Source organism: Eublepharis macularius, chromosome 10 (genome assembly GCF_028583425.1).
Source record: "Eublepharis macularius isolate TG4126 chromosome 10, MPM_Emac_v1.0, whole genome shotgun sequence".
Lineage (NCBI taxonomy): Eukaryota > Metazoa > Chordata > Lepidosauria > Squamata > Eublepharidae > Eublepharis > Eublepharis macularius.
The window spans coordinates 16,428,772-16,454,802 of NC_072799.1; the positions used below are offsets into that span (position 1 = coordinate 16,428,772).

The 26,031-nt window shown below is 43.7% G+C and overlaps 2 protein-coding genes and 1 long non-coding RNA gene across 4 annotated transcripts in view; 1 reads left to right on the top strand and 2 right to left on the bottom strand.

Annotated features, from left to right (window-relative positions):
- Positions 1–346: 346 nt before the first annotated feature.
- COQ2 (coenzyme Q2, polyprenyltransferase) lies at positions 347–18,580 on the bottom strand. Its single transcript, XM_054990132.1, has 7 exons — positions 18,315–18,580; positions 13,720–13,886; positions 9,774–9,895; positions 7,581–7,666; positions 5,596–5,729; positions 3,671–3,859; positions 347–836 (listed from the first exon to the last, which is right to left on the bottom strand). The coding sequence occupies exons 1-7, from the start codon at positions 18,565–18,567 to the stop codon at positions 681–683; spliced, it is 1,107 nt and encodes a 368-aa protein (XP_054846107.1). The 5' UTR covers positions 18,568–18,580; the 3' UTR covers positions 347–680.
- Positions 18,581–18,605: 25 nt separating this feature from the next.
- On the top strand, positions 18,606–19,984 carry LOC129336791 (uncharacterized). Of its 2 annotated transcripts, none has more exons than XR_008597746.1 (2): positions 18,606–18,713; positions 19,797–19,984. It is a non-coding gene; the product is annotated as an uncharacterized LOC129336791 (long non-coding RNA). The 2 variants fall into 2 exon arrangements; XR_008597747.1 differs by having other exon boundaries at positions 18,635–18,713; positions 19,794–19,984.
- A 3,651-nt stretch (positions 19,985–23,635) lies between these two features.
- Positions 23,636–26,031, bottom strand: part of HPSE (heparanase) — a 34,781-nt gene continuing 32,385 nt past the window's right edge. The window contains exon 12 of the mRNA XM_054989874.1: positions 23,636–25,596. Within this exon, the coding sequence (XP_054845849.1) occupies positions 25,437–25,596 (160 nt within the window). The 3' untranslated portion in view covers positions 23,636–25,436. The remainder of the gene's footprint in view (positions 25,597–26,031) is intronic.

A 26,031-nucleotide genomic window follows, 5' to 3' on the forward strand; every position in this document is an offset into this window, starting at 1 on the left:
TCTTTCTCCTCTCTTCCATTCTATCCTCACAATAACCTTGCGAGGTGGGTCAGGATTTAGTGTGTGACTGGACCCAGGTCACCCAAGGTCAAGCAAGCTTCCACGGAGGAGTGGGGATTCAAACCTGGGTTGCCCGGATCCTAGTTCAACACTCTAATCATTACATCACACTGGCAGCCATCCCACATTTACACTGTTGAGTATGAACCAGCTGTGTGGATTGACAACACTTAAATTGTATGAATGAGAACTCCAGGAAACCAAATGTCACCTTGATAAAAGTCACACTATAGTTTTTGCTTCATTGTTTCAGAACAATAGAACTTTTTATGCAAACTAAGCCTTTAATAAGTTAACTACTTACAATAGTGTACAATTGCAAAATAATGGTTGCGTTTGGAGAACAATGCTGTAACACCTACTGCAATTTTACAGTATTCAAATTCAGGTGTAGAACTTCAGGCGTTTTCCTCGATGCTTCAGTAGGAAGATCTCAAACATTTTTTATTAACCAGACCACATACTGGCAGAGTTTAGACATCAAGAGATATAGTGTTCCTACAAAAGACTACTTTCACAAAGCATTTCAAGTACAAAAAAAGAACTCGCTAAAAGTGTGTAGAACTTTTTTAAAACTCCTTGTACTCCTTTTCTTGGCCATAATGTTCATTTCGTTTGCATTAACTACTGTCTGGAGGTTTCCTTGTTTCTTCTGGATTTTTCTTTTTCTGTAAACTTCCAAGAACAATCCCTACGAAAAGCAAGAGTCCAACTGTGCGGTTAGAAGAAAACTTTTTCCAGCAATCCTCAGGGTTGTGTATGTCCAAAGTGTATATCTGAGGAAAGAGACAATATTACACTTTTTTATTTTTATTACCTGTTGAATCTGCGTTTTTTTAAAGCCCCCTTCAAATCTCCTCTTCTTTAGAGTCTTTTGCGGGTTGCCGTGTTTTATACTCTGTGCAGCAACAAACTCTCCCCTCCCTCAATTTTTGCTGCTCTTTGCTAACAGTCTTTTTTCATGCCTCTTTTCTGCCTTCTTTCTCATTGGTGACAAACTGTAAACTGCTCAAGTAGGTACTTTTTTGTTTTGTTACACTATGCAGATATATGTGGATAGCACTAGATAAAACCACATCACGGCCATCAATTTTTGTCAATATTTAGATGGCTAGCACACCAAAAATGGGAGTATGAGGAGAAGACCAATCTCTAAAATCATTCTAATAATCAGTACAGCAAACCCCTTAAGCTCTGGCTTCACAATGACAATGCAAAAGGAGATGACCACCAGTCACTTGGCAGCTTACCAGATGGCATATATAGCCGGTGGGGAGAGCAACACAGCCCCCGGTAAAGATTTTACCATGTGTGAGATCCAGAGGAGTTACCCGTGTTAGTCTGCACTAGCAAAATAGCAAAGAGTACAGTAGCGCCTTTAAGACTAACCAACTTTACTGCAGCATAAGCTTTTGAGAGCCACAGCTCTCTTCGTCGTCCATGCATCTGATGAAAAGAGCTGTGGCTCTCAAAAGATTATACTATAATAAAGTTGGTTAGTCTTAAAGGTGCTACTGGACTCTTTACTATTTTACCATGTGTGAGCACTCAGATAAATCCAGAGGAAGAACAATGCAGTAAAAATCCTGATTTGTAGTGCCCCCCATGATTACTTTCTTGTGTTGCTATTTATTTATTTTATTTATTTCCATTTATATTCTGCTCTCCCCACAAGCGGGCTCAGAGTGGATCACAGGCAATAATAAATACAATAAAAACAGACCACATAAATTAGATTAAAACATATCAGTCAGTGCAGTAAAGTCTAAAACGGACAGCTGCGCCCATATTGCACATCACCAAGCATTAAGACACATCCGTGGGCCTGGGCGGCCAGTTACCAGATGACAACAATCTTGGGGGGGGGAATCCCCCCCCCGGTTGGAGGCCAGTTTTTCGGCCTGCCCGCCTCAACCCTCATATGCCTGACAGAAAGATAATAAATCCGGCTGGGCCCAGGTTTCCACAGACAGAGAGTTCCACCAGGTTGAGGCCAGGACCAAGAAAGCCCTGGCCCTGTTTGAGGCAAGACGAACCTCCCTAGGAATGAAGATAGCATCATACAAGCCTGCTGAACACAGGGAGGGTGAAGAATACAAGCCTCAGTTCATTCATTCAGCAAAATCAAGTAGTAAAGCAAATAAGGCCAGGAGGCAACCACTATCTGGAGGTACATTGATAGTTACTGGAATGAGGGGTATGAATCCAAATTAGTGGGAGTGGAGCTGTGCTAGATGAAGGTAACTCCCCCCCCCCCACATACTTTGGAGCTTTCTGAGCTCCTGAACTTGGGCTCCTGCTGGTCACTGAACCCCCAGGAACAGTAAGAGGGACAACATACAGGTCTGCGGCAGGAGGAGGAAATCAGGTGAAGTCACCATCTCTTTATCTGTCAAAGGAAATGCAATTCTGCTGGCGGAACTTCAGCTACAATAGACCAAGTTAGGACTCAACTCAAGGCTTTTCTGATGACGGCCTTACAATGGCCCACTGAAACAGATGTGTCACATTTGGTCTACTGAATTTTTTGATATAAGGATTTTTTTTTCGTAATCCTCCTGTTGTTGTAGGATTATAGTACTTTAGGCTGCACATTGAGTAATTGCATTTGTAAATATACCTGCAAGCAAGTGACTCCCTGTCTGAACTAGCACCTCCATGCAATAACCAAGGAGCTAAATATTCAAGCGACATGCTCATGGTCATAAAGAACATGTGTGGCAGAGCAGGGGCTGAGCTTAGAACTCTCCAGTCCTAGACCACACGCCCTAGTCTGCTCTCCCTGCACACCAAAGTCACTGGAATTTCTCAGCAGTATGACCTCATACCACAGGAACATGGTAAAGAGATGAGTAGTGTGTTAATTTTGCCATTTTCTTTCCTCCTTCCTGTTGTTGGAAACTAATAAAGGGGGAAACTGAATACAGAATTGGGGACTGTACACCATCAGCTTTGGAAAAAGCATCCTCCTCCCTCCATTTTCAGTGCTTACGCCACTCTGTAGTGAGTAATGGGCTAGACACGTACAAGGCCAGCAGGTCAGAGAGAAGGATTCCATCTCTCTCTGCTATGCTTTTTTCCCTATGTGCTCTGAGTTCCCTGCCATACACACCTGGGAGGAGCATTACAAATGGACACAAACTTACCTGTGATAATCAAAACCCAGAAAAGCTTTGCCACCTAATTCTGCTAAGTGCATAAACTAGCTAGTGAAGCACTCCGTAGATAATGAAATCTCACTTCCACCCACCCGCCCACTCCCTACCCAGCCCTACCCCTTGAGTTCTCCAAGACTGAGAAATGAAAGTCAGAGGAACCCAGACATCTTTCTCCTTCCTTTGTACAGTCCCTGTCTTTCACTACAAGGGAAGAGAGGAGGTCAGCTAAAGAGTTTGTAGTCTACCTAGCTTGAACTGGAACTTACCTTTCAGAAAAGTTAATAAGAATGAACTACATAGGGGACAAAAAGCCATTCTGTTCTTAGAAAAACGAAAAGATATGAAATGAACAGCAGGCGTTTCACCTGGATGCTGCAGTAACGATGCTTAACAATGCAAGTCAGACAGACTATTTATCCCATTAAAGAATAGTAAAAAGTTGAGAATCTAACCTGTTGTGCCAGGTGGGTGCCTACGGCTACCACAGCTGCATAGTATGGTAAAGTCTGATCACAATTCATTCCTGTCACAGCCAGCCCTGAAAGCATCAGGGCGCTGAAGCCACCAAGCCACAGTTTTGTGTTTTCATTGAATCGGAGCGCTGTAGATTTCACACCGATGGCAACATCGTCTTTTTTATCCTACAATGGAAGTTTGTATAGATGTTAACACCAAAGTGAAATGCCAGTGGCATTAAACATATGTAGAGTGAAAAATGGTCCTTTTGTACTCTTTTTGCCCAGAAACTGCAATGTAGCTGCTAACTGTATCAGGAAGATAATCTCCTGAGCGTTTTTGTCCCAGCATGAAGCCTAACTCAGGAGTGAAAAGGACAATGGTGGCTGCAGAACAGCCACTATTTCACAAGCAATCCATTATCAAAAATATATGCAACCTAATGCATTTGAATTCAAATATATTTTTGACAGGTAAAGATATTTCCTGAAACAGGGAATGTTTAAGGAGGAAGAAAGCAAGCAAAAATGATCAAGAGCTTGTGTTGTGCAGCAATTAAGGCCATGACCTGCAGAGCAAGAAGCTCCTGAACCAAAGACCAAACCACCATTCAGACAAAAAAACACTCGCTAGCTGAGCACCGAATACACTTCAGGAGCTACTGAATGCTGCAGCATCTGAGCATCAGCTGAAGGGGGGAAATATTATTATTAATGATTTCATTTATAGCCCACCTTTCTCACTGAGACTCAAGACAGATGACAAAATATGATACAAAACTTTTATTTAATAAAAGAATGCAAAGATCTTCAATGACCAAAACAATGTAGCGGGGCTAGGACTGAAAAAATTAAAACCAATGCAAGCAAACAAAACTGTGTAAGGCAACAAAACAGTCAACGTAGGCAAAAAAAAACTGTCTAGAAAAAGGAGGAAAGGTAAAATCACCCTTCTCCAGCCTTTAAAGCTTACAGAATGTTTGGGGAAGGGGGAGATGTTAAGAGGTTAGGCAGATTTCCATGTCCCACCCCCTCCTCCATTCCTTGTTTATTTATGGATAGCCATTAATCTATGATTCATGTGCTCCTGATTGTGGAAAATACTGGGTGTGTAGCCATTCCAAAGTCTCACATCATCAAGAGAAAGGAGGTCAGCTGATAAGGACAGCTTATAAGCATCTACATCTATAGATATTTATTTTTGTATTTTTATCCTGCCTGTATGCCTCAAGACAGCTCTTCATCAGCAGCATAAAAATATCAACAACGCAGACAAAAAAGAGAAGTCTCTCTTCAGCAACATAGTCCCAACTTACTCAGCATCAACCACAACCACTGAAACCTTGGGCACTTGTGTGAAATAGCTCACATAAATTATGTGGGGTGTATTTACTATCCCAAGTCAAATTCCAATGTATCTGAGGCTAGTAAAATGTCTCCCCCCCGCCCCACACAGCATTTTGGTGTCAGAAGTCAACGCGCTCCACAATACCCAGAGTTTCAAACATTCAGAGCCTTAAGATCTGCTTTCACATGAGGTGCAGTGTTATTTCACACCACCATGTTTGTATATTTAATACTGTTCTGTGAAAAGGAGGGGCCGTATCTTACCAGACAACTTAACAATACTTCCTTAGGTCATTGTTTTCCAGAAAAAATTCATTTTCTGGACATTTTGGGACATCCCAATACTCCCACTAATTCTGCTGCTTCAGACCAAAAAAGCAGCCCCAAATGCAAATTCAGTTCATTGTTGTGGGGTTGTTCAAAGAAAACTGTAATGAGTAAAGTGGCTGTGCGCTGTTTACTAAAGTGCAGGAGAGAATTTCCTAAAAGGTATAAGTTGCTGAGCTGAATTCTACCAAAAAATATAGCCATCCCAGAAGATGGGTTTTAAGCAAGCAAGAAAAAAAGTTATATACCTGATGAGCGTAAATGGTGTCGTATATCAGTGTCCACAGAACTCCTGAGAAATACAGGGGCAAGCAAACAGACCAGTCGCAAGAGCCTTTGATGGCAGACCACCCAAGTAATGCACCCCAGTTAAAGGTAAGACCTAAGACAGATGACAAAGACAAACTGTATTTATCTGCTACATTTTTATTTGTCCTTCCTCCAGGGAGTTCGGACAGTGTGAATAGGTTTCCTTTCCCCATTATGTTCTCACAACTGCTCTGTGATGTTGGTTAGGCTCAGAGACTGGTCCAATGCCGCCCAGCAAGCTTCAAGGCAGAGCAGGGATCTGAATTTGGATCAACACTCTAACCTAGTGGTTCCCAGGGGATCCTGGGGGGCTGTGGAGTATTGCAAGGGGTCTGTGAATCTGTATGCACTCTAAGCATTGTCATTTTGATCTTTTCCCAATCAACTCACTAATAGAAGTATTACTATCATTTGGGGTGGGTGAGAAATGTTTTGATGTTAAAAAGAGGTCCTCACACTCAACATGGCTGGGAACCAATGCTGTAAGCGCTGCACTGCACTGGCTCTCTGTGCCCACAGTATGTCTATGGGAAAACTTCCTGGAAACGGTTAGGGGGGCTCCAAGCGTCCCAGTGAGGCTGTAAAACAAAGCTGTCCCAGAATGCTTTTGGGGCAGTCTGAGCCTGGTCAGAGGGGAACTACTTGTTGGTTGAGGAGGCGTAAGGTGTTTTTCATCCAGTTTTAATGTTTTTATATCTGTTGTTTTAATGTTTGTTTTGTAAAACTATAATTTCATTACTGTTGCTCATCTTAGTTTCTGAGATACTCAGGAGAAAGACAGACACATAAATATTTTAAAATAAATAAGTAAATAGTTTAGGAAGACTGTGCATGGAATCTGATGCAAATCAACCTGCGAAACAGGAAGATGTGAAACCATTAAAAAAAAAATCAGAAGAGCAGCCAAGTTAGTTGGGAGCAACAAGAAATACCACGGCTGCTTAGAGAATCTGGCACACTAAGACTTGAGTTTTGTTGGCAAATATTATGGCTTTTCCCACAAGCCAGGCAGCCTCAGCTCTTTTCATCCTCTACGGCCCCCAGGCAAAAAGAATCGCATGCCACAAGTAATATATTAGTAATGCAAGGGGAAGGAGACCTGCCCTGTGGCCTTGCCCATATTGTAGCCCAGAATAACTATTTCCCTGTACATCAAGAAATGCAACATTGCTGCAGCATTTTATATCACTGTGCCTAGGCAGACGGAGAGGAGAACTTCTTTCACTGTTTTAGGAAAGTGAGTCAGAGCTACTGAAGGAGAACGCAATTCCCGTCACAGAAAGATATTGCTCAAGGCCTGCCCCTCCTATTTCTGAGCCTTACCTGTATTTACCATAGAAGGTACATGACTTTCATTCCATCCTGTGACGTGTTCACAGATCTTATGGCCAAACATAAAAAGAGGGCAGGGTGGTGGTTTCTTTAATGGTTATGCAGATGGGAGAATCTCCGCAAACAGAGCTTTCCTCACCTCCAAGTTCTCGGATGCAATAAATGGCACCTGTCCAGAATTTCTACGTAACTATTAAAAGAGACAGGAACCTTGTCTCCACCAAATATGGTCATCCTATTGGCAAATGGTGTATTAAACAAAATACATGCCATTACTTTTCCCATTCTCTTTTTGCCAGCAGCTGCTTCCTTATTCTTTCTTACCTAAAATGCACTAAAAGCCATGGTACTACAGGGACTAGTCCATCACAAATGTGGCAAGGGGCCACAATATTTCTGAGCCAAGTAGCTGCTTGACTAGTTGTGAGTCCCCAAAGGGCTTCAACTCTACATGGCAACACGAGAAGTCCCTGAGGTTTCTGGAAAGGTGGCATATAAATTCCATAAATCAATGTGATTAAATTCTTCCAAAAACATAACAGAGCTGGTAGGAATAAGCTCTTTGAAAGAAAAAAAAAATTCTGAAGCTCACCCAAGACCAGCTGTGGCCAATATGTTATTCTCTTCATAAGGGGATAGGTCACCACAAGAGAGAGAGAGGCTGCTCCTAACACAATACTGTATATGAAAGGAAGAAAACCATTTAAAGAGATTTTTTTTAATGCAGGTAATTATTATTGTACAGATATTTCTTAGCTTAGAACAATCATTGTTTGCATTTGTACCCTTCCTATTTCAAGGCAACTGATAGTGCAATCCTAAACCGTCGTGCCAGTTTAAGAGCCAAGCTACAAGAGACGAATTACACGAGGACATGCATGTGAAGGGAGTCGCAATGTTAGCCGGAAAGCTGAGTTTTAAAAGAGATCGGAAGGCTTTGGCAATTTCCCCTCTCTACAGAGCCAGGGAAGAGCTCCTCAGAGGGTTTGTTAATTTCCTCTTTGCCTCCTGAGGGCTCTGTCCAGTTCACGCCCCCTTCTAGGAGGTGAAGAGGAAATTAACAAACCCTCTGAGGAGGGATCTTCCCTGGCTCTGTAGGGAGGGGAAATTGACAAAGCCCTCCAATCTCTTTTAAAACGCAGCTTCCCGGCTAACATTGTGACTCCCTTCACGTGCATGTCCTCGTGTAATTTGTCTCCTGTAGCTTGGCTCATAGCCCATTGGCTTCAGTGGGCTTAGACTGGAGTAACTCTGCTTAGGATTGCACGGTCAAAGTAGACAATGACATGTTTTACAGCAAATCAAGAGCTGAATCACGTAAGTCTGTTCTCTTAAGTGTACTACGTTCCTTCAAGGCACCAGAGGAAGGCACCCTAATTAGTTGAACAGATCCATGTGAATCAACCAATGGAGTACCAAAGTATAAAAACCTGCTTATTTAGACCCTGTGTGAGATAACCTGGAGCAGGGAAGCTTGGATACAAAATCCTATTCACTCAAGAAGCTCACTGGGAATCCTATGGACAGTCTCTCTCAGCCTAACTTCTCTCACATGGGTTGTTTCAAGGAAGAATGGCACACATGCCTCCCTCACATGCCTGTAGGAGGGACAAAAAATGTGCTATTTTTTAAAAACATAATGTGTTAATAATTTACTACACATCTATATCCTACGTTCAACCTATGATTCCCAGCGTAACTGTTCACGTATTGTTGTACTGAAGATGCAAAGATGACTGTGATGGACAGGAGGCTGGTCTTGCCCCTGAAAGGTAGAGCAGCCACTCAGCTGCTCCATCCCTGAGCCGATGGGAGTGCTGCCCCAACATCCAATCACCTTTCAGAGGAAGGAGGGAATGCTGGAGGGAAAGGCAGCAGCAGTTCACTTCAGGGCTGCCTCAGCAAAAGAGCAAACTTGGGTAGCTCTCTGCCTGATATTGCAGCAGAGTGGTTTAACTTTACCTCTGGGAGAGAACAGAGTTGTGAGGACTGTCTATGGCGATAAGCAGCCCTCATATCCTTTAGCCTGACTCTTGGGAAAGGGCGGGCTTTTGTGGGTGGAATCCTGTGCATGTGTGAAGGGTTCCAACTTGGTGGCTAGTCAGTGAAAGCCTGTTTGTACTGCAAAGCGTTAAATTGCAATCTAAAACCATTACTAGCTTAAATTTAAGTGCCTCAGCAGGCTTCTCCTTTTAATGTTGGGAGGCCTCGGCTGCTCCTCTGTTTTTTTGAAAAACAACCTGTACATAAATAAATCATTGTTATTTTAATAAGCCTCCTTCTTCAGTGACCTCTTGAGTTCTTACTCACCACAAGGTTTACCTCATGGCAGAGAACCCAGAACCTTTACTCTTGCTACCATAAGAACATCTAGCAACTGAGGGAAAGGATTACATTTCCAAACAAACAAAATTATAGGAGGCTTTGTGGGTTTCCTTAGTTGGAAGGAAAGGCCTGTCACAGCTCAAGACAACCTTTCCCCCAACAAAATAATTCTGGGCAGAACTTTTCAATCTCTTACTTATGCTCTAATAACAAAAGGCTATTCGCCCTGCAAAGCCGGTACCCACACAGGTCCCAAGCAAGACGTGACATCAGAATGGGCCAGCCATGTAGATTTCCCAGAGCGATCCGTAAAGATGTCGCCCGCTTGCTCAAACACGTGTGCTAAAAACACTGCTAGAGTCTAATGCAGCATTTTCCATATTCATTCCCGCAAGGATTTCAAGGAGCACGTTCATAAAGGCAAACGTTATGACAGATATGACCAAAGCTTTCAACTTACCTATAATAGTTCAAACACAAAAGGATGCATAAAGCCAAGCTAAGCTGTCCTCCAAGAAAAACAAGAGACTGAAAAGTTGAAATCTTTCCAGCAGCCAGCGGCCGACATGCTGTTCTTGTAACCTAAAGGCACAGAAGTATTCCAGTCATTCTATTATCTCATCCATACTGCTTATATATACACACGTATGGTACACAAGCTTTGTCACTTTGGACCTCATACACCAAATAATTTTCCCTCGCAGATTAGCCTAGATAAAGTACCAGTAGAGAAGCACTTCGGTTTCCCCACACACCCAACAACAGCCTAGCTTGCTGTACTTCAGCAGAAAAGTTTCAAAGGGAGAGTTCAGCAAGAAGCTCCTGAGTTGCAAAGCATATACCTATTTGATACTATTAGATTTGGATATAGTATGGAGTTCGGGAGCTTAGCTTACTACAAAAAATAATTCCTCCCCCAGAGGTTTATGTAGTCTATTCAGATTCATCCTACTCAGGGGTCATTTCGTAGAAAAACAGCTAGAGGAATGTATTAGCATGCCTCATTAGCATATGCCATGCCCCTTGCCATCACCAGAGGTGTGGTATTAGCATAACTGATTTGCATATGCCACACCCCCTGACATCACCTTCCCTGGCTCTTTTGGACCCGATCCTGGTCATTCAGGGCCGAAATTGAGCCCAAAATAGCAAAAAGGGACTGAAAATGGCTGAAAAGGGGCCCAAAATTGTCAGGATTGGGCCGCCGCTGAGTGGGAGAATGATCCACCACCTGTCAGAGGCCCGATCCGGGCCGTTTCAGCCCCAATCCAGGCCGAAACAGGCCCAAAATGGCTGAGAGTCAGGTGGGCAGGGCCACCTGACACGTGACCTCTTTGGGGAACTGCCGGAACTGCGTTCCTGAATGTTCCCCCTCAAAATGAGCCCTGTTCCTACTTGGCCAATTTATCAACAGCTGAGAAGGCCAGCAGTCTAGTTTTATCATAATTAGGTTCCAAACATTCATTCCTGCAATGCTCTGCAAACTTCTTAAGTGCCTATTAGAGACCCAATATAGTTTTAGAAAGAATTACTGCATTGTCAACACATAATAAGGCATTAATCTTAGCTTCAGTTAATTTTGGAAGATGGGAATCAAATTTTAAGGAGGGAGTTCAGATCACTTAAATACAGGTTAAATAAAAAATAGAACAAGTAACCAGCCTTGCCATACATCTCCAGTGGTGGGGATAGGATTAGTAAGAGGACCTTTATTGGAGCAGCAAACCTGCGTGAAGGCACCTTATTGGGTGTATCAATCTAAGGCAAATTATTTAAACATTGAAACTGTACCAAAATACAGAAAAATTTAAACTAGCAGGGTGTAATGTTTTCAGAGGCTTTTCTACTCAAATTATAGGGCTGCGTCATAGCTCAAAGAGGTACCTTGGTAAGGGACAGGGCAGGTAGACTAGGCTACTGGGATACTGTCTGCTGATGTAGATACGCTCCAACTGGGCATTTCGATGTTGCTAAAGGTGCCACATCAATTATTTGCAGTTTAATTCAGAAAGGTTTCATCTTTGTGCTTCACTTTATGCTAGTTTTCAAATTTGTGGCTACCATCCCCTACTGTATCAGTTTTCACTGAATGTCCCAACTGTTGATCATACTATATTTTTGCTGTGAATGCCCTAGCTACTGATTATATTATATTCACTTGGATCTACCTTGGCTCTTAGAAGTGAACTAAAAATAAACAACAACAACAACCCTTATAATAATCCTTAAGGATTATATGGTCCTTACAGTGGAGGAATGGTAGAGGCTTTAGCTCATGTGTTCTTATTTTGTAATTACTGTACCATAAAGGAGTTAGAGAGAACATAATTGTTCCACTTTTGGCTATTGTACCAAGCCATTCAACAGAAGATCTAGTTACCCTTTTTCTTGCCGGAGACAAAATATATATTACTGAAAGAACAGGGTTTTTATGTAGCTTTGGATACGACATAAAATGTAGTCTGTTGTAAAACGTAGATTGAATAATAAAGGAATTTTGTTAAACCAACTTATTTGTCCTAGTTACTATACTACATTTGGAAAGGTCAATTGACCGTTTAACGACAAACAATGCATCAACAGTTGGGAATGGTCCACACCCATTCCTTTGACTGAGTCTTGTTTTTTTGTCTGTGCTCTGCAATGTGATGTAACACACTTTGCCCTGAGAAACTAGAACTGCTGGCTTTATAACAGCTCCCCCATCCCCAGCTCCAGGTTGCTAATCTCGGCTTGGGAAATTCCTAGAAATCTGGGGGTAGTGCCTGGGGAGGCCACAGTCTGGACAGGCGAAGGAGCTCAGTGGGAATGTGATGCCATTATGTCATGTATGCCTGCCTGCAGCACGTGCCATGAGTATGTTATATGCAACCTATTGGTCCTCTGACACTATGCAGAGTTCTGAGTACCATTCAATGCCTGTTATTTGGAAGTTCAGTGTGGTATCTCTGCTTTGAAGTTAAACACTTTCATTTCTGCAGCTTATGGCCTTGAGACCAGATGCAGCCAGTCTGAAATATATCTTCCCTGAGAACGAGGATGAGTTTATTCCCAATTTGCTATTGTTGCTTATCGTAGTCTAAACTCTTGATACTTTTTGACTCTGGCGTTCGCACCAGAATTCCAACGGGCTACTAACCTGGGGGTGGGACCTTAACCTATAACTAACCATGCTTTCCCTCAATACGTCACTTCTGCCAAATTTTCCACTGTCTGAGCACCTTGAACCTGACAGATCTCTAATAAAAGTTACTTCAACCAATTCACCTGTGTGATTGCTGTGGAGAACTTGGGGATTTACTTGCCAAGGACTGACACATACGGTCTGTCCTCCAAAGCAGCCTTTTCTCCACGGGAAGTCATCTCTGTAGTCCGGAGACCAATCGTAATTCCAAGAGAACTCCAGGCCCCACCTTGAACTTGGCAACTCTACAATGGAGGCAAGATGATGCTCTGAGCACAGACATCACAAACAGCCACCATCAAGAGGAAGACTAAAACGTGACAGGTGCATTCCTACCCCTGGTATTCCATATCAACGGACCGGAAGGGCAGCATCACATGCTTTAAATAACATTATGTAAAGCAGCTGGGAAACCAGAGAATCTTAAGTGAAAGTTTCCTTTTATCTACGGTGATAGACTCTGAAACATCTATTCTGGAGTAGACTTTTGAACAATCTGGCCAGTTTCCATGTGTTTGCAAACAATGTTGTAAACTTTTTATTTTGAACCTGGAATCAGGTACACAAGCCGAAGTTCCACTGCATCCCTAAATCTGAGCTTTCTAATCTTTAAAGTATCTATTCTTGATTTATTATGGCTTGTACTGAAAGATGCTGTTGACATGCGGGTCAGTTTGAGAGGCTGCATCAGGAAGACCAGCACGGCGGCTGATGAAAAGCCTACAGGGGACAGAGGGCTGAGAATTATGCTTTTCGCGACGCGTCAGAACGTGTATTGCGCTTTAGCCAGGAACGCAGACATTCTAGTCTCAAGAAATAAATGAATCCCCCACGCAAATTTCAAACAAGTTATAATAAGAAAAGTTGACAAAAAGCTCATGATTTGGACTTGTTCCCATCTGGAAAAGAAATGGAGAACAGCTTACAGGTTTTGCTTTAGCTTTCTCTGCCTGCACATTCTAGCACAGCTCAGCGGGCTGCTTTTAAAATTTGGGAGACAGGGATGCTAAAAAGATGTTTGGCTGTGCAGAACTGGGAGGAATGGAGGAAGCCTGAGGTGTGCCCATGGACCTCCTGCTGTGGAGTGCAGATGCTGGCAATGCTTCTGCCTCCGTTGAGTTTTTCTGGGTAAGAAGACTTGCGTTAAGAAAGGCTAGTTTACTTACTTAGCAAAACATTATGAGCCTGCCTGTTCTTTTCAAGCCCATGGAGTTCTCTCTACCTTTTTGTCGTAGTCCTGGTCCCACATGTCATTAATTGTACAGCCTGCGCCCCGCATCAGGATTGCTCCAGTACCAAACAGTAACAGCGTGTACCAGGAAGGCAAACAGCCTGGTTCCGCTGCAAGGCCTATACTCCAAGTGCAAGGAAGATACAGCAGCCATGTCCCTAAAGAAGACATTAGAAAAGGGATTAAGGATGGAGAAATGTAGGCGAATCAATTATCCCCGTTGATGACTGTACTGAGTTAGTGTAATCCATCTTGAATCAGTCAGAAAAGGGAGCTATAAATAAATAACTAAAAAAAACCAGGGCATCAGTTTCTTAACTCCCACCCCCATTTCGGTTTCTTCTTTACTGGAATTTCATTTTCATTTGGAGAGAGGGAGAGGTGAGCAGAAAACTAGCTTGATACAGTGGTTAGAGTGTCACACTAGGATCAGGGAGAACCAGGTTCGGATTCCCACTCTGTCATGGAAGCTCACTGGGTGACCTTGGGCCAGTCACAGTCTCACAGGCTAACCAACCTCACAGGGTTGTTGTGAGAATAAAACAGAGGAGAGGAGAATGATGTAAGCTACGTTGGATCCCCACTGGGGAGAAAGACGTGTATAAATGAATGGGGTTTTCAAGGCAAGAGACTCACAGAGGGGGTTTGCTGTTCCCTGCCCCTGCAACCCTGGCCTTCGTTGGAGGTCTCTCATTCAATTACCTAGCCCTGCTTCACTTCCAAGATCTGATGAGCTCAGGTTTGTCTGGGCTATCCAGGTCAGGGCAGCCAGTACATATATACATAGAACAATGCACAGCAACAGAAGAATTGGTACGAGGAAAAAGTTAAATAGAAGGGGGGCAGAAGACATAACAGTAACTTTTCTAAGGAAAAAGCAGTTGAAAGTTGTGAAAGTTTATTTTCAAGAGAACACCTGGTAATCTGGTATTTCACAACTCTTTGTGAAAGAGAATTAGAGAAACCACATAAGACCAGTTCCTCCCCACCACACGTTTTATTTCCTCAGGGCTTTCAAAAACTATATGATGATGTACAGAAGAGATAATATACAAAATACACTGAAAAGGGAAAAAAACAACAACAGTTCCCTGACTTATCTCGTGCTTCTATGTTTTTGCTGACAGTGGGATATTTTCTGCTGACAGCACACCCCTGATGACCTCTGAGAACCTGACCATAGTAGCTGCCAGTGATCAAAAACTGATCCCCCGTTCTGAATACATTACAGCAGTGGTTCCCAACCGTTTTGGTATGGTGACCCAAAAGTCCCAACATACTTTGTATGGTGACCCATCTAGGGCTGGCCCAAGATATTGAGAAGGACCTGGGGGAGGGGGTTAAGGAGATGTGGGAAGTTGGCAGATGTTGGCAAAAGGGGGGTGTCAAGTGGCTCAGGACAATACACCTCCCCCAGTGGGCAGTGAGGCACTACAGAGGGCTAGGCAAGAGGTGGGATGCTAAAGGTGCAGCACCAAGACAGAGCCTACAATCGCACACATCTCCTCCTCTTGTTTTTCCACGTGTTGTACAGCTCCCACCTATTCTCCAGCTTTTTTTCCCTCCCTTCTTCCGGCTACTACTGCAAAGTTACTAGTTGCCAGACAGCATTTCCCCCCTCATTATTGTTGTAGAAGAGGAGAGAAAGTTGAGAATGGGAGAAGCTGGCAAGAAAGAAGAGGAGAGAAAGAGAAGGGTGCAAAGGGCAGTAGCTACCATTAGTGATGGGCTGGGGTGCGACCCATTTTCAGAGGCTTCATGACACATTTTTGGGTCCCAACCCACAGGTTAGGAAACACTGCTCTATAGTACTTTGAGACTCATTCAGTGGAACTTGCCTCCAACACCACAATCCATTGCAAGATAAGTACTATATTCAGACGCAACTCTCAATGTGCGTTGGCTTCTCCCATTTTTTTTTAGCGGAAAAACAGTATCTTGCAGAGATGCCACTTTTTACTGAGATGAATGGAGATGCCCCTGAACAAAGGATAAATTTCATCTCTGCGCTAGCGGGGATCCCCATTGAGAGAACTGGCTAGACTAGAATGGATCTGAGGATCTGCATAACGGCTGGCCAGGCTGCCAAATATATGGTAAGCCATTGTAATAGTAAACATAGCTGCTTTGAGCCTCTTGACAGGGTGGAAAAGTGGAATATAAATATTTCACATAAACTAGTAAATCTAACTTCTTTAGAGTATAAATACATCTTAGAAAGTTCAGCCTAAGTTTAGTCTCATATCTGCGGGATGGGGATCTAAGACACAGAGTGATTCCGCACATGTTGGATAATGCACTTCCAATCCTCTTTATAGATAATTTGGAATGGATTTTTTTGTGTGCGGAACAAATAATCCACCTCAAACGATTGATAAAGTGCATTGAAAGTGCATTATCCAACGTGTGTGGAATTAGCCACAGAAGCAGGGAAACTCCTGCGTAGTCTTGCATTACCAGCATCATAATGCAAGAGGAAATGAGACAGACACGGAAAAGGAGATAAGACATACCAAAGCTCCTGCTTGCAAGGGAGGTGATCAAGCAGTCTTGTAAATCTCCTCAGGCTACTCATAAGAGTTAATTTTTCCATAAGAAGGACATGAGGAGTTACAGACAAGGTTGTCAACTAACCAGAAGGAAGCTAGACTGGCTTGGACTTGTGCACACAACTTGACGAGCAGATATCAACAGGAGCTTTCCACAACACACAGATGAACAGCTGCATACCAATGTCTCCACATTAAGCTAATACTGAAGACGAGGATAGATGAAAAATTGGCAGCATACATGTATAGATTTTGAAGTAGGAAGCATGATACATCTTGATACACATCCAAAGAAAATCATAATTACAGGCAATATATCAATTTGCTTAATTCATTTCTACCCTGCCTTTCTCCCCAATGTGGAGCCACAGCGGCTTACATCATTCTCCTCCCCCCGCTTTTATTATCACAACTACCCTGTGAGGCGGATTAGGCTGAGAGAGTGTGACAACGAGGCAGGAACCTAAATGCCAAGTCCAAAGACTATAAAACCACTGACCCTGAAATAACATGTTGCAGAGCAACCAGCTTTCAAGATTCATCCACAATGTTCAGCGGGTTTTAAAAAACAGGGATTACAATTATATCAGGTCCATGAGAAGTTTAGTGATATTTCCCCAAAGATCTTGTGAGAAAGTAATAGCTAAAGATAAAGCCCAAAGAAAGGCAAAACAAACCTGGAGTGAAAAGAAGCAGGCTTTCCTAGCAAGCTAAAAGATTTTCAAGGAATAGCACAAAGATTTCTGCTGAACATCTTAAAGTATATTTAACGGAAACATATTTCTATGTTTTGATCCCACCTTTCTCTAAAGAACTTGGGACAGTTCTTCTCACCTCCCCTATTTTATTCTCACAAAAACTCTGGAAGGTAGGTTAAGCTGAGCATGCTGAGTCTAGGATCACCCAGAGAGCTTCACCATCGAGAGGATTTGAGTTCAGTGGCACCTTAGAGACCCACAAGATCTTCAGGCTATAAGCTTTTGTGAGTCAGAGCTGCCTTCTTCAGATAGCTCAAGATTATCTCACAACTAATTTCTGCTCTAATTAAGATGCATTGTACTTTTACATTCTGACTCCCTTCTATGCTTCACCCCACCAACCTCTCAACTGCAATATAAAGGCTCAGGGATCCCCACACTCTTCCTAAAACCAGGAACAAGAGGGAAACTGAAGTTGGCTTTTGCTAGTTTTAGGTCAGTTTAGGTCATTATTAACTTAATAATGCTCTTTAATGAGTTCACCACACTGACAGGTGAGTGTGTTCCATAAGGACATATGGGATTTACTCCACAGTTACAGCCAGAGACTTCAGTGCTAAGCATACATGCTTGGAAGTTACATTCAGATGGGGAGCCCTGTTGGTCTGCAGTAGAATAGCAGGATTTAAGCCCTATGGCACCTTAGAGACTGACAACAGTTTCAGGGTAGAAACTTTTGAGAGTCAGAGCTCCCTTTGTTAGATACCAGATATCATCAGAAATTCTTCAGATACTAGATATCTTCAAATACATTCAGTGCAGTCCTAAGAAGAGCTACTCCAGTATAAGCTATCGGCCACAGACTGGAGTAACTCTTCTTAGGATCGCACTGACTCTCAAAAGCTCATATTCTGACAATCTTGTTGCTCTCTAAGGTGCCACTGGACTCTTAATCCTGCTGTTCTACTGCAGACCAACACAGCTACCCGCCTTCATGGACATTCAGCCACATGGTGTGGGAATCTATCAAACCTCACCCCTTTTCATCCATACTCCCTTCTTTGTTTCATCCCACCCACCTCCTGACTATAAAGGCTCAGGGATCTCCACTCTTCCCTGCATCTGAAGAAGGGAGCTTTGACTCTCGAAAGCTTACACCCTTAAAATCTTCTTAGTCTTAAGGTGCCACTGGGCTCAAATCCTGCTTGGGAGCCGACCCAAGGAATCAAGTCTTCTGATGCAACGATTGGGCTGTCATGCCTCGACTCAACTGTGTCTGGCCAACCCAAGGGCGGAGACTCTTCCCTCTCCCTGCCCGTTGAGTGACAGCGGGACTCACCAATAGGCTTGTCCAGCCTCATGAGGCGCAGGTAGGGCTGAAGAGAGGCGGGAGCCGCTCGCACCAAGCCCTCCGCCGAGAGAGTGCTGAGGGGCCGCCGCGCCCTTGGGAGCCACGGGCAGGGGCGCTCGCGGTGCTGGGGCGAGGCGCAGAGCGCGGCCTCGGGGACACGCGCCGCCCTCGCTTGGCAGAGGAGGGAGCACCTGAGGCCAGGCGGCCTGGCCAGGCATGAGAGGAGCCGCAGCGCCGCCATAATTGGGCCGTCCCTCTCCTGACGTCACGACGCCGACGCCTGCCGTCTCCAAGGAGACAGAAAACATCAAGAGACGGCGTCATCTTGGTCGCCGCAGTCACTTCCGGTCCGGGATTTGAACCGTTTCAAGCGTTGCCAATTTCCAGGTAGGACCTGGAGATATCCCGGAATGATAACCGATCTCCAGGCCACAGAAATCAGTTTCCTTAAACAAAATGGCTGCTCTATGAGATTTTACCTTCCTGAGGACGCTCCCTTCCCCAAATTCCGCCCCTCTCCGGGTTCTACCTCAAATTTCTAAGAATATCGCAGCCCGGAGAATCTTAGCATAGAGGTGTCAAGGGCTAGAGCAGCACCGCTCTGCTACTGGAGAGGCTCATCACGGCTGCCGCTGGCTTTCGGTTTTTACCGGAAGTTAAGACTGCGCTTTCGTTTCTCGTCTTAACTTTAGGACAGCTGGAAAGTAAACGGGCTGGGTGGGGAGACAGAGACAGGTGGGAGCTCTGGCTCAGTAAAAGCTCGTAGCGGACTAAATCTTAACCTTTATGGTGCCACCTGACTTCCTTTTACATTTTCTCCGCTTCACCTATTGAGTCCAGCCGTGGGTGCGCGCTGAGCCTTGCGCGTGCGCAGTGGAATTTCTGCGTTAACCCCCCCCCCCCATGGTGTGGTCGGTGAGGAGGCGCCCGTCTTCACTATGTGCTAGTTCTCCAGACCCTCTCCTTGCTGCACCAGGCTGGTTGGGCAAAGCAGCATCCTGGCATGGTCCTCTTCGGCAGCATCCTTGCGGGGGGCGAGCTCTGGCTGAGGCAGCTCTCCAGTGCGCTGGGATTTCCCTGGGCAAATGACATTTAACATAGCGTTGCTGTTAAAGTCCTCTGTCAGTGCAATCCTAAGCGTAAAGTTTGCATACTTTATCGTCTCTGATCATAAATGCCAGCCAGCTATAAATCCAGAGGAGTTAGCCGTGTTAGTCTGTAGCTGCACATTGGTAGAGTAGCACCTTTAAGACGAAACAACTTTATTGTAGCATAGGCTTTCGAGAACCACAGCTATCTTTGTCAGAGGCAGGACACCTTGATGAAGAGAGCTGTGGTTCTCGAAAGCTTATGCTACAATAAAGTTGGTTAATCTTAAAGCCAGCTATAAGTGTCTAAGAGACTTTTGACCAAGTGTTGGTTGTATGTTTTCAGTTGGATGACTCATTTTTTGCTGCTTGTTCCCAGCAGGGCAAGGCTACAAACTGATCCTGGCATCACCCTGTGCCCCTTGCTGTCAGCATTCTGCACAGAGTGCTGGCCCTTCATGGCCTCAAAGATTCTCTCCCCTCCTCCCCCTAAACATCTAACCTGATGAAGAGAACATGAAAGGCTGCCTTCGGTTATTTTGGTTGACCGGAATAAAAGATATGAAATAGCGCATGGTCTTTGGATTTTGCTGTGGACCAACAAGGTTACTTACCTTTTAAACATAATCATTCTTTTCATGGTGGTCTCCAGGCTGTTTTAAAATGGGCCAGAGTATCAACAGTCTGAGCCAAATGGCAGAGGGAGTAATAGATGACAAAGGAATGCATGTTTCAGGGGGCTTTCTGCTAGTGTGGGAGAGGATACTCCTATGTGTCCCCAAAGAATTCACATAACCAGTGGTTAAGCGGCTAGGCTTTGAATCAGCACTCTGCTGGTTTGACTCCCACTACTGCTATGAGCTCAGCAGGTGGCCTTGGGTAAGCCACTCCTCTCAGCCCCAGCTCCCTAGCTATATTGTGGGGATAATAGTAACACTGACTTTATTCTCTGCTCTGTGCTGGGCACTAATTCATCTAGAATAGTGGTATATAAGCACTGTTGTTATTCACCACCCAAGTGGGCTGTTTGGAGCATCACAATTGGTGATAAAGAAGAAAATGTTGCATGTGATTTATACCGGTCATCACCTCCCAGACCAGCCTTGCTGCTGCCAAGGTCCATGGAGCACTCCAGAATTTCTCTGGGGCTCACTTTGGTGTGGATCTGATGAGAGGGCACAGGAGGAGGATCCTGCACTGGTAGTATAGGAAGCTGTGTAAAGGCTCCTCGGTCACTCCAGGGACCGAGGGTATAGACTGGATTTTCTACCTGCCAAGTCAAAATGTGAGCAAAAACAACAAAAGTTACTGCACAGACCACTTTCAGACATTTATTACTTTATCTATACTTCATCTTTCTCCACAGTGAGGGCCTAAAATGACTTACATCTTCTACGTTTTATCCTCACATCAATCCCTGCGAGGGAGATTAGGGTGAGGGTGTATGACTGGTCCAAGGTTAGCCGGAGAGAATTCAAACCTGGGTTTCCCAGATCCCAATCTGTCACTCTAACCACTGCACAACACTCGTTCTGATGATACTCAAAGCACCATTAAGCCTCTCTTATTTGCATACCCACAGCAACTATTTAAACTTAAAAGTTACATGGAACACAAAGATGGGAGTGGGAAGATGTTACAATCCAGTGAGAGTGGGTGAGGACCACTCCTAAAGACAGAAGTTGGATAAAGCAGGATTAACATAAAATCAGATCTAAACAGTCTGAAACATGATAAGCAGAACTAATTAACAACTGCAAAGAGTGGGTTCATGCTGAGCTCTTAGCAACTATAGCTAGAGAGGAAACCTAAGTCTTTGTTTAAGCCTGGGTTTGAGATAGTATTGGATCTCTTGATGAATCCTAATTTAGCACTTTTGGATTCACCCCATAAAGTTCTTTTGTAGGAGAACAATAACTTTTAGATCAGCAACTGTATGTCCTAGATTAAAATGCCACCCAACCCCCCCAGCGTCTACATATTAAGAACATAAGCCCTGCGGATCAGACCAAGGCAATTTTAAATGTCAGATTTGAGTCCGTTTATTCTTTTGCACATGAAATGATCAATTTGTCCTGTGAAGGCAGAAAGGAATTGCTGACATACTGAAGGATGAGACCAAGATTGAACGGCTGACCATGTACAGTATGAATGTTCCTGTAATGGTGTTGTCTGATTATATGAGAATGAAGTTGGCATCTAGGTTTGTTGCAAGGTCTGGTTCCTGCATTTGTGTGTCTGCTCAGTGGTCTATAGTTGGTGTTTTAGGTGGGGGGTTCTGTAAACAAGGAAAGGCCTGCCATCCAAGCCATGTGCAAGAGAAATACCATTGTCCAGGATTATACAACCTCAGTGGTACAGTTACTCCAGCCTGAGCTGACCGAGTGCATGAAACTGCACTGTAATTCAATGAAATTTACTCCCATGTAAGCATGGATTGTATTGGAGCTTCAAAGATTGTATGAAAATTCCTCTAAGATCAGGCTGTAGAATTTTTATATACCTCTTGTGCACTTTCCCATGAAGCTATTGATTTAATTATGTAAAAGCATCCAAGTCTTAAGGAGACTGATGTGATAGTCAACAAGATGAAATCACAATGACCAAGATACCGATATAAATTAGTTTATTTCAAATGTGCAAATATCAAAGGTGTTCTGTAGGATTGCATTTGGTGGGCCTCGTATCAAAGTCCTCTCTTTCCTAAAGGGCAGCTTCTAACCAACAATGCACAGGTTTAAGGACTGGTTTGCATCATCTTAGGAAGCTATGTATTTAGGAATGTGTGTGTAAAGTGCCATCAAGTGACAACTGATATATGGTGACCCCTGCTGGGGCTTTCAAGGCAAGTGAGAAGCGGAGGTGGTTTGCCATTGATGTATTTAAAAATAGGCTGTAAAAAATCTCATATTTTCTAAACAATATGTGAAACCTGAAAAGCATCCTGATATATGCATGTGGAGTCCATTGTGGTTTCTCCCTTTGTATTCAGGTATATACTATATTCAGATATATCCAATATGCCAAAACTGATGTAACAGTATTTAAAGCAACTTCCTGATAAGCTTGGGCAGCAGTCTGTGAGCTTGGCACATTTACTTATGTGATATTTTTTAAAGACTAGTGGGTTGGCACCAGCTTTTTCACTCCGTCTCAGTTTCATGCCTTACTACAGCCCCCATGGCTTATATACATGCAGACCCTATGATCCCTAGCATAGCCTTTTTGGTGGTCAAAGAGGAGCCCTTCCTTTCCTTTTCAGCAACAGAAAAGCTGCATGGATCCAATTGTAAGTACTAAATCATAGAACTGCCAATAGTAAAATTTAAATCATTATTTATAGCTTGAATCAATAAAACAGCAACAACAAGCAGTGGCAGGAATTCCCTGTTACATTTAGTTCCCAGCAGTACTAAAACCCAAACATGACAAAACCACAAAATAAAACCCTGGCATGCAAACACACTTGGGGAAGGTAGGTTAGCCCCCTTTAAGGCCCTCAGGAAACTAACAGTCTCCAGAAGGCCAGTAATGACAGGGCCTACTGAATCTATGGAGGGAGGGAGTTCTGTAGGCTATCTCCAGAGGTCTTCTCTCTTATGCTCATATAATGTTGACACATGGAGAAGGCCAACCTCAGATGATCCTTGGCTATGTACGTATGTGCTATCAAGTTGGAACTGACTTATGGCTACTCCAGCAAGAGACTTTCAAGGCAAGTGAGAAGCTGTGGTGGTTTGCCATTGCCTTCCTCTGTAGAGTCTTCCTTGGTGGTCCCCCATCCAAGTACCAACTATATTTAACTTCTGACAAAATTGGATTATACCATGCCACCTTCCTCGTCTAGGTTCAAGCAGTTCCTCAGATGACCTGGCCTACTCCGGGATCTCCTTCGCTCCCCCACACACTTGTCACCTGGGCAACCTCCAATGTAGCAAAAGGAGCTGCAGTTGGGGAAATCCCAGAAGGTTCCCAGAAGCTGCTGCTATTTGGAAAGGGTCCAGCAAAAGAGAGAGTCACAAAAGAAACAGTAACCAATTGTGCTCTATGAATTATAATCATTGTAGCATTTGCACTTTAATTATGCAATGAGTGCTGTATAAATATTGGAACTGGCATTTGCACTTTATGTAAAAAAACCCCGGTATGAATTCATTTTATTGTACTGCACGTTGCAGCTGCCGTGGCAAGGTTGTGTGTGTGTGTGTGTGTGTGTGTGTGTGTGTGTGTGTGCAATTGGTTTTCTTGAATACTAAATTATAATATGCATGCTGAAATACTGTAATAATTGGCTTGTGAAAGTAATTATTATTGAATCTGTTAGGTCGTCACGATTTTTTTGTTTTGGTTGCTATTTGGAAAGGGTCAAGGAAGTACTCGTTGCCATTGGGGTAAGAAGCGACTCTTTGTTTTGTGTGACTGTTTCTACTCTTCCCATGCTTGATCCTGCTCGTCCGTTTGAACTGGTGGCGATCAGCATGAGTGCCGGCATGGATGATGTCTCTGTTGCATGCATTCAGCAGGTCAACGTGTTCGGTACACATGAAAGCCAATGTCTGCAAGAGCATATCAGGAAGTTTCTTGTCCCCTTTCCTACCTTGGTATGAAAATTCAACTGAGATGAATGACTTCTTTAGCCTACTAGTAGCTCCTGTAGAAGGAAGCAGGAAGAGCCTATTGGAACTCCTGTTTCAGGCTTCTTGTTAGTGGCATGAACCTGTGGCAGCCATGCTTTTCTAGCTGTTCCAGGCCTTAGGAGAGACCCAGTTTGAACTCTGACAGACTTATTCTGCTTAATTGAACCTGGTGAACTGTGTCTGTGTTTCTGAAGAACAGATATCTGTGAAGCGGTTAAGGTCGGGACGCTCGTTAGTGAGAGCCAACCTTGTTCTACTGGAGTCTTGCTGAGCTGCAAGTCGAAATATCAAAGGGATGTTTTGAGAACACTTGGTGGGTTTTTGCTTGCAAAAAGGAGGGACTAGACTGCGAGAGGCAGAGAGCCTGAAAGGATGCCAAAGGGACTGCTTTGGCTTAATCATGCTTGTTCCTTACCCTGTTGTCCCTTTTTAAATAAAATGTGTAAAAATCATGTGTCATTTCAAGTCCACCATTATTTCTGTAGAATTCATCCAAGCTAGAATCGTTCCCCTCTTCAGGTGAATAGGAGCAAGGGCAAACATCAGCAGCAAGTTACACCACAGATTACAATTTCTGTCTGAGATTTCAAAAAAACCTGCTTGCAGACCAGAACAACAGAATAGTTTAGGTGGGTAGCCGTGTTGGCCTGCAGTAGAACAGCAGGATTTGAGTCCAGTGGCACCTGAGAGAGCAACAAGATTTTCAGAGCGTAAGCTTTTGAGAGTCAGAGCTCCCTTCTTCAGAGATGAGTAGGAATAGAGATCCCTGAGCCTTTATATCACAACTGAAGGTGGGTGAGGTGTTACAAGGTCGGGCTTTGTCTTACTATGCCTTCCCAGGACTTGACTATCTCGTCTCTTTGCCCTTAACTTTCTCTTAGTCCACTTATGCCACCCATGCCATAGCTTGCCCCATGACAAGTTCCTGATTGTGCATATCTATCTAGTACTTCCCCACTCTTCTTCCAAGGAGTTCAGGGTGGTATATGTTCCTCTCCCATATTCATTTTCTCCTCAAAACAACCCTGTGAGGTAGGTAAGGATGACAGAGTGTGACTGGCCCAAGATCACTCAACGAGCTTCACGACCAAGTGGGGTCTGAACCCAGATCTCCCAGATCCTTGTCCGAAATGCAGACTGTGACACAACTCTGGATCTCAATGACTCTGACCGGGATCCCTGTGGACAACAGCAGGGGCAATAAAGTGCCGCCGAGTGAACCATTACAAACCAGAGAGATGAAAGATGCCAAACCTCGGTCAGATCCCAGCCTGCTGAACTCATAATAAGCCCTTGGTTTCTGCACATTTGGAGCAGGACTGTTCAGGAGAAGTTCTCACAGGAATATGACCTTCAACGGGATTCTAGGAATGTGCATCCGGCTGCTAAATGCAAGCCATAGCTTTGGCGTTTTTGATTACAAAAAATCCGTATGAAAAAGCTGGCAGTCCGAGGCTGGTTCCTGGGCTAAGAGGATTCTCCCTGAGTGCTGGTAACGTTTCATTATCCAACATTTTTAGGACGTGACCATTCAGCTGAACAGACCTGCAAGGGGAAACAATGAACATTTTAGATGCTAGTTTGTAAGCACAGAATAATAAATCATACCGAAATGCATGATTCAATTACTCAATTTATTCGGTCAAAGACCAGCACAAATCTGAACGATAAAGAACGCAGAAAATGTTGCCCAGAATTCCATTGTACAAAAATTTAACTTTTAAAAAGAAAATTGACTAAACTGTAGGTTCCATGTGCATAATTTCGTTGCAGATTTTACCAGCCACCGTGAAAAATTTTGCACAGGAAATGCATGATTGGAATCCAGTATCACCTTCAAAACCAACAAGATTTCCAAAGTATAAGCTTTCCAAGAGCTTTGACTCTTGAAAGCTCATACCCTAGAAGTACTGTTGGTTTTGAAGGTGCTATTGGACTCCAATCTTGGTCTTCTACTGCAGGCCAACATGGATACCCACC

What these genes read in the sequence shown, in the direction of transcription:
- COQ2 (XM_054990132.1), bottom strand. Translation starts at nt 18,567, where the DNA reads ATGGCGGCGCTGCGGCTCCTCTCATGCCTGGCCAGGCCGCCTGGCCTC. An exon ending in ACCAGGACTACGACAAAAAG is followed by an intron (nt 9,896 to 13,719) that starts GTAGAGAGAACT and finishes CTGTGCCTTTAG; the next exon opens with GTTACAAGAACAGCATGTCG. An exon ending in GCACCCACCTGGCACAACAG is followed by an intron (nt 837 to 3,670) that starts GTTAGATTCTCA and finishes CTCTTTCCTCAG; the next exon opens with ATATACACTTTGGACATACA.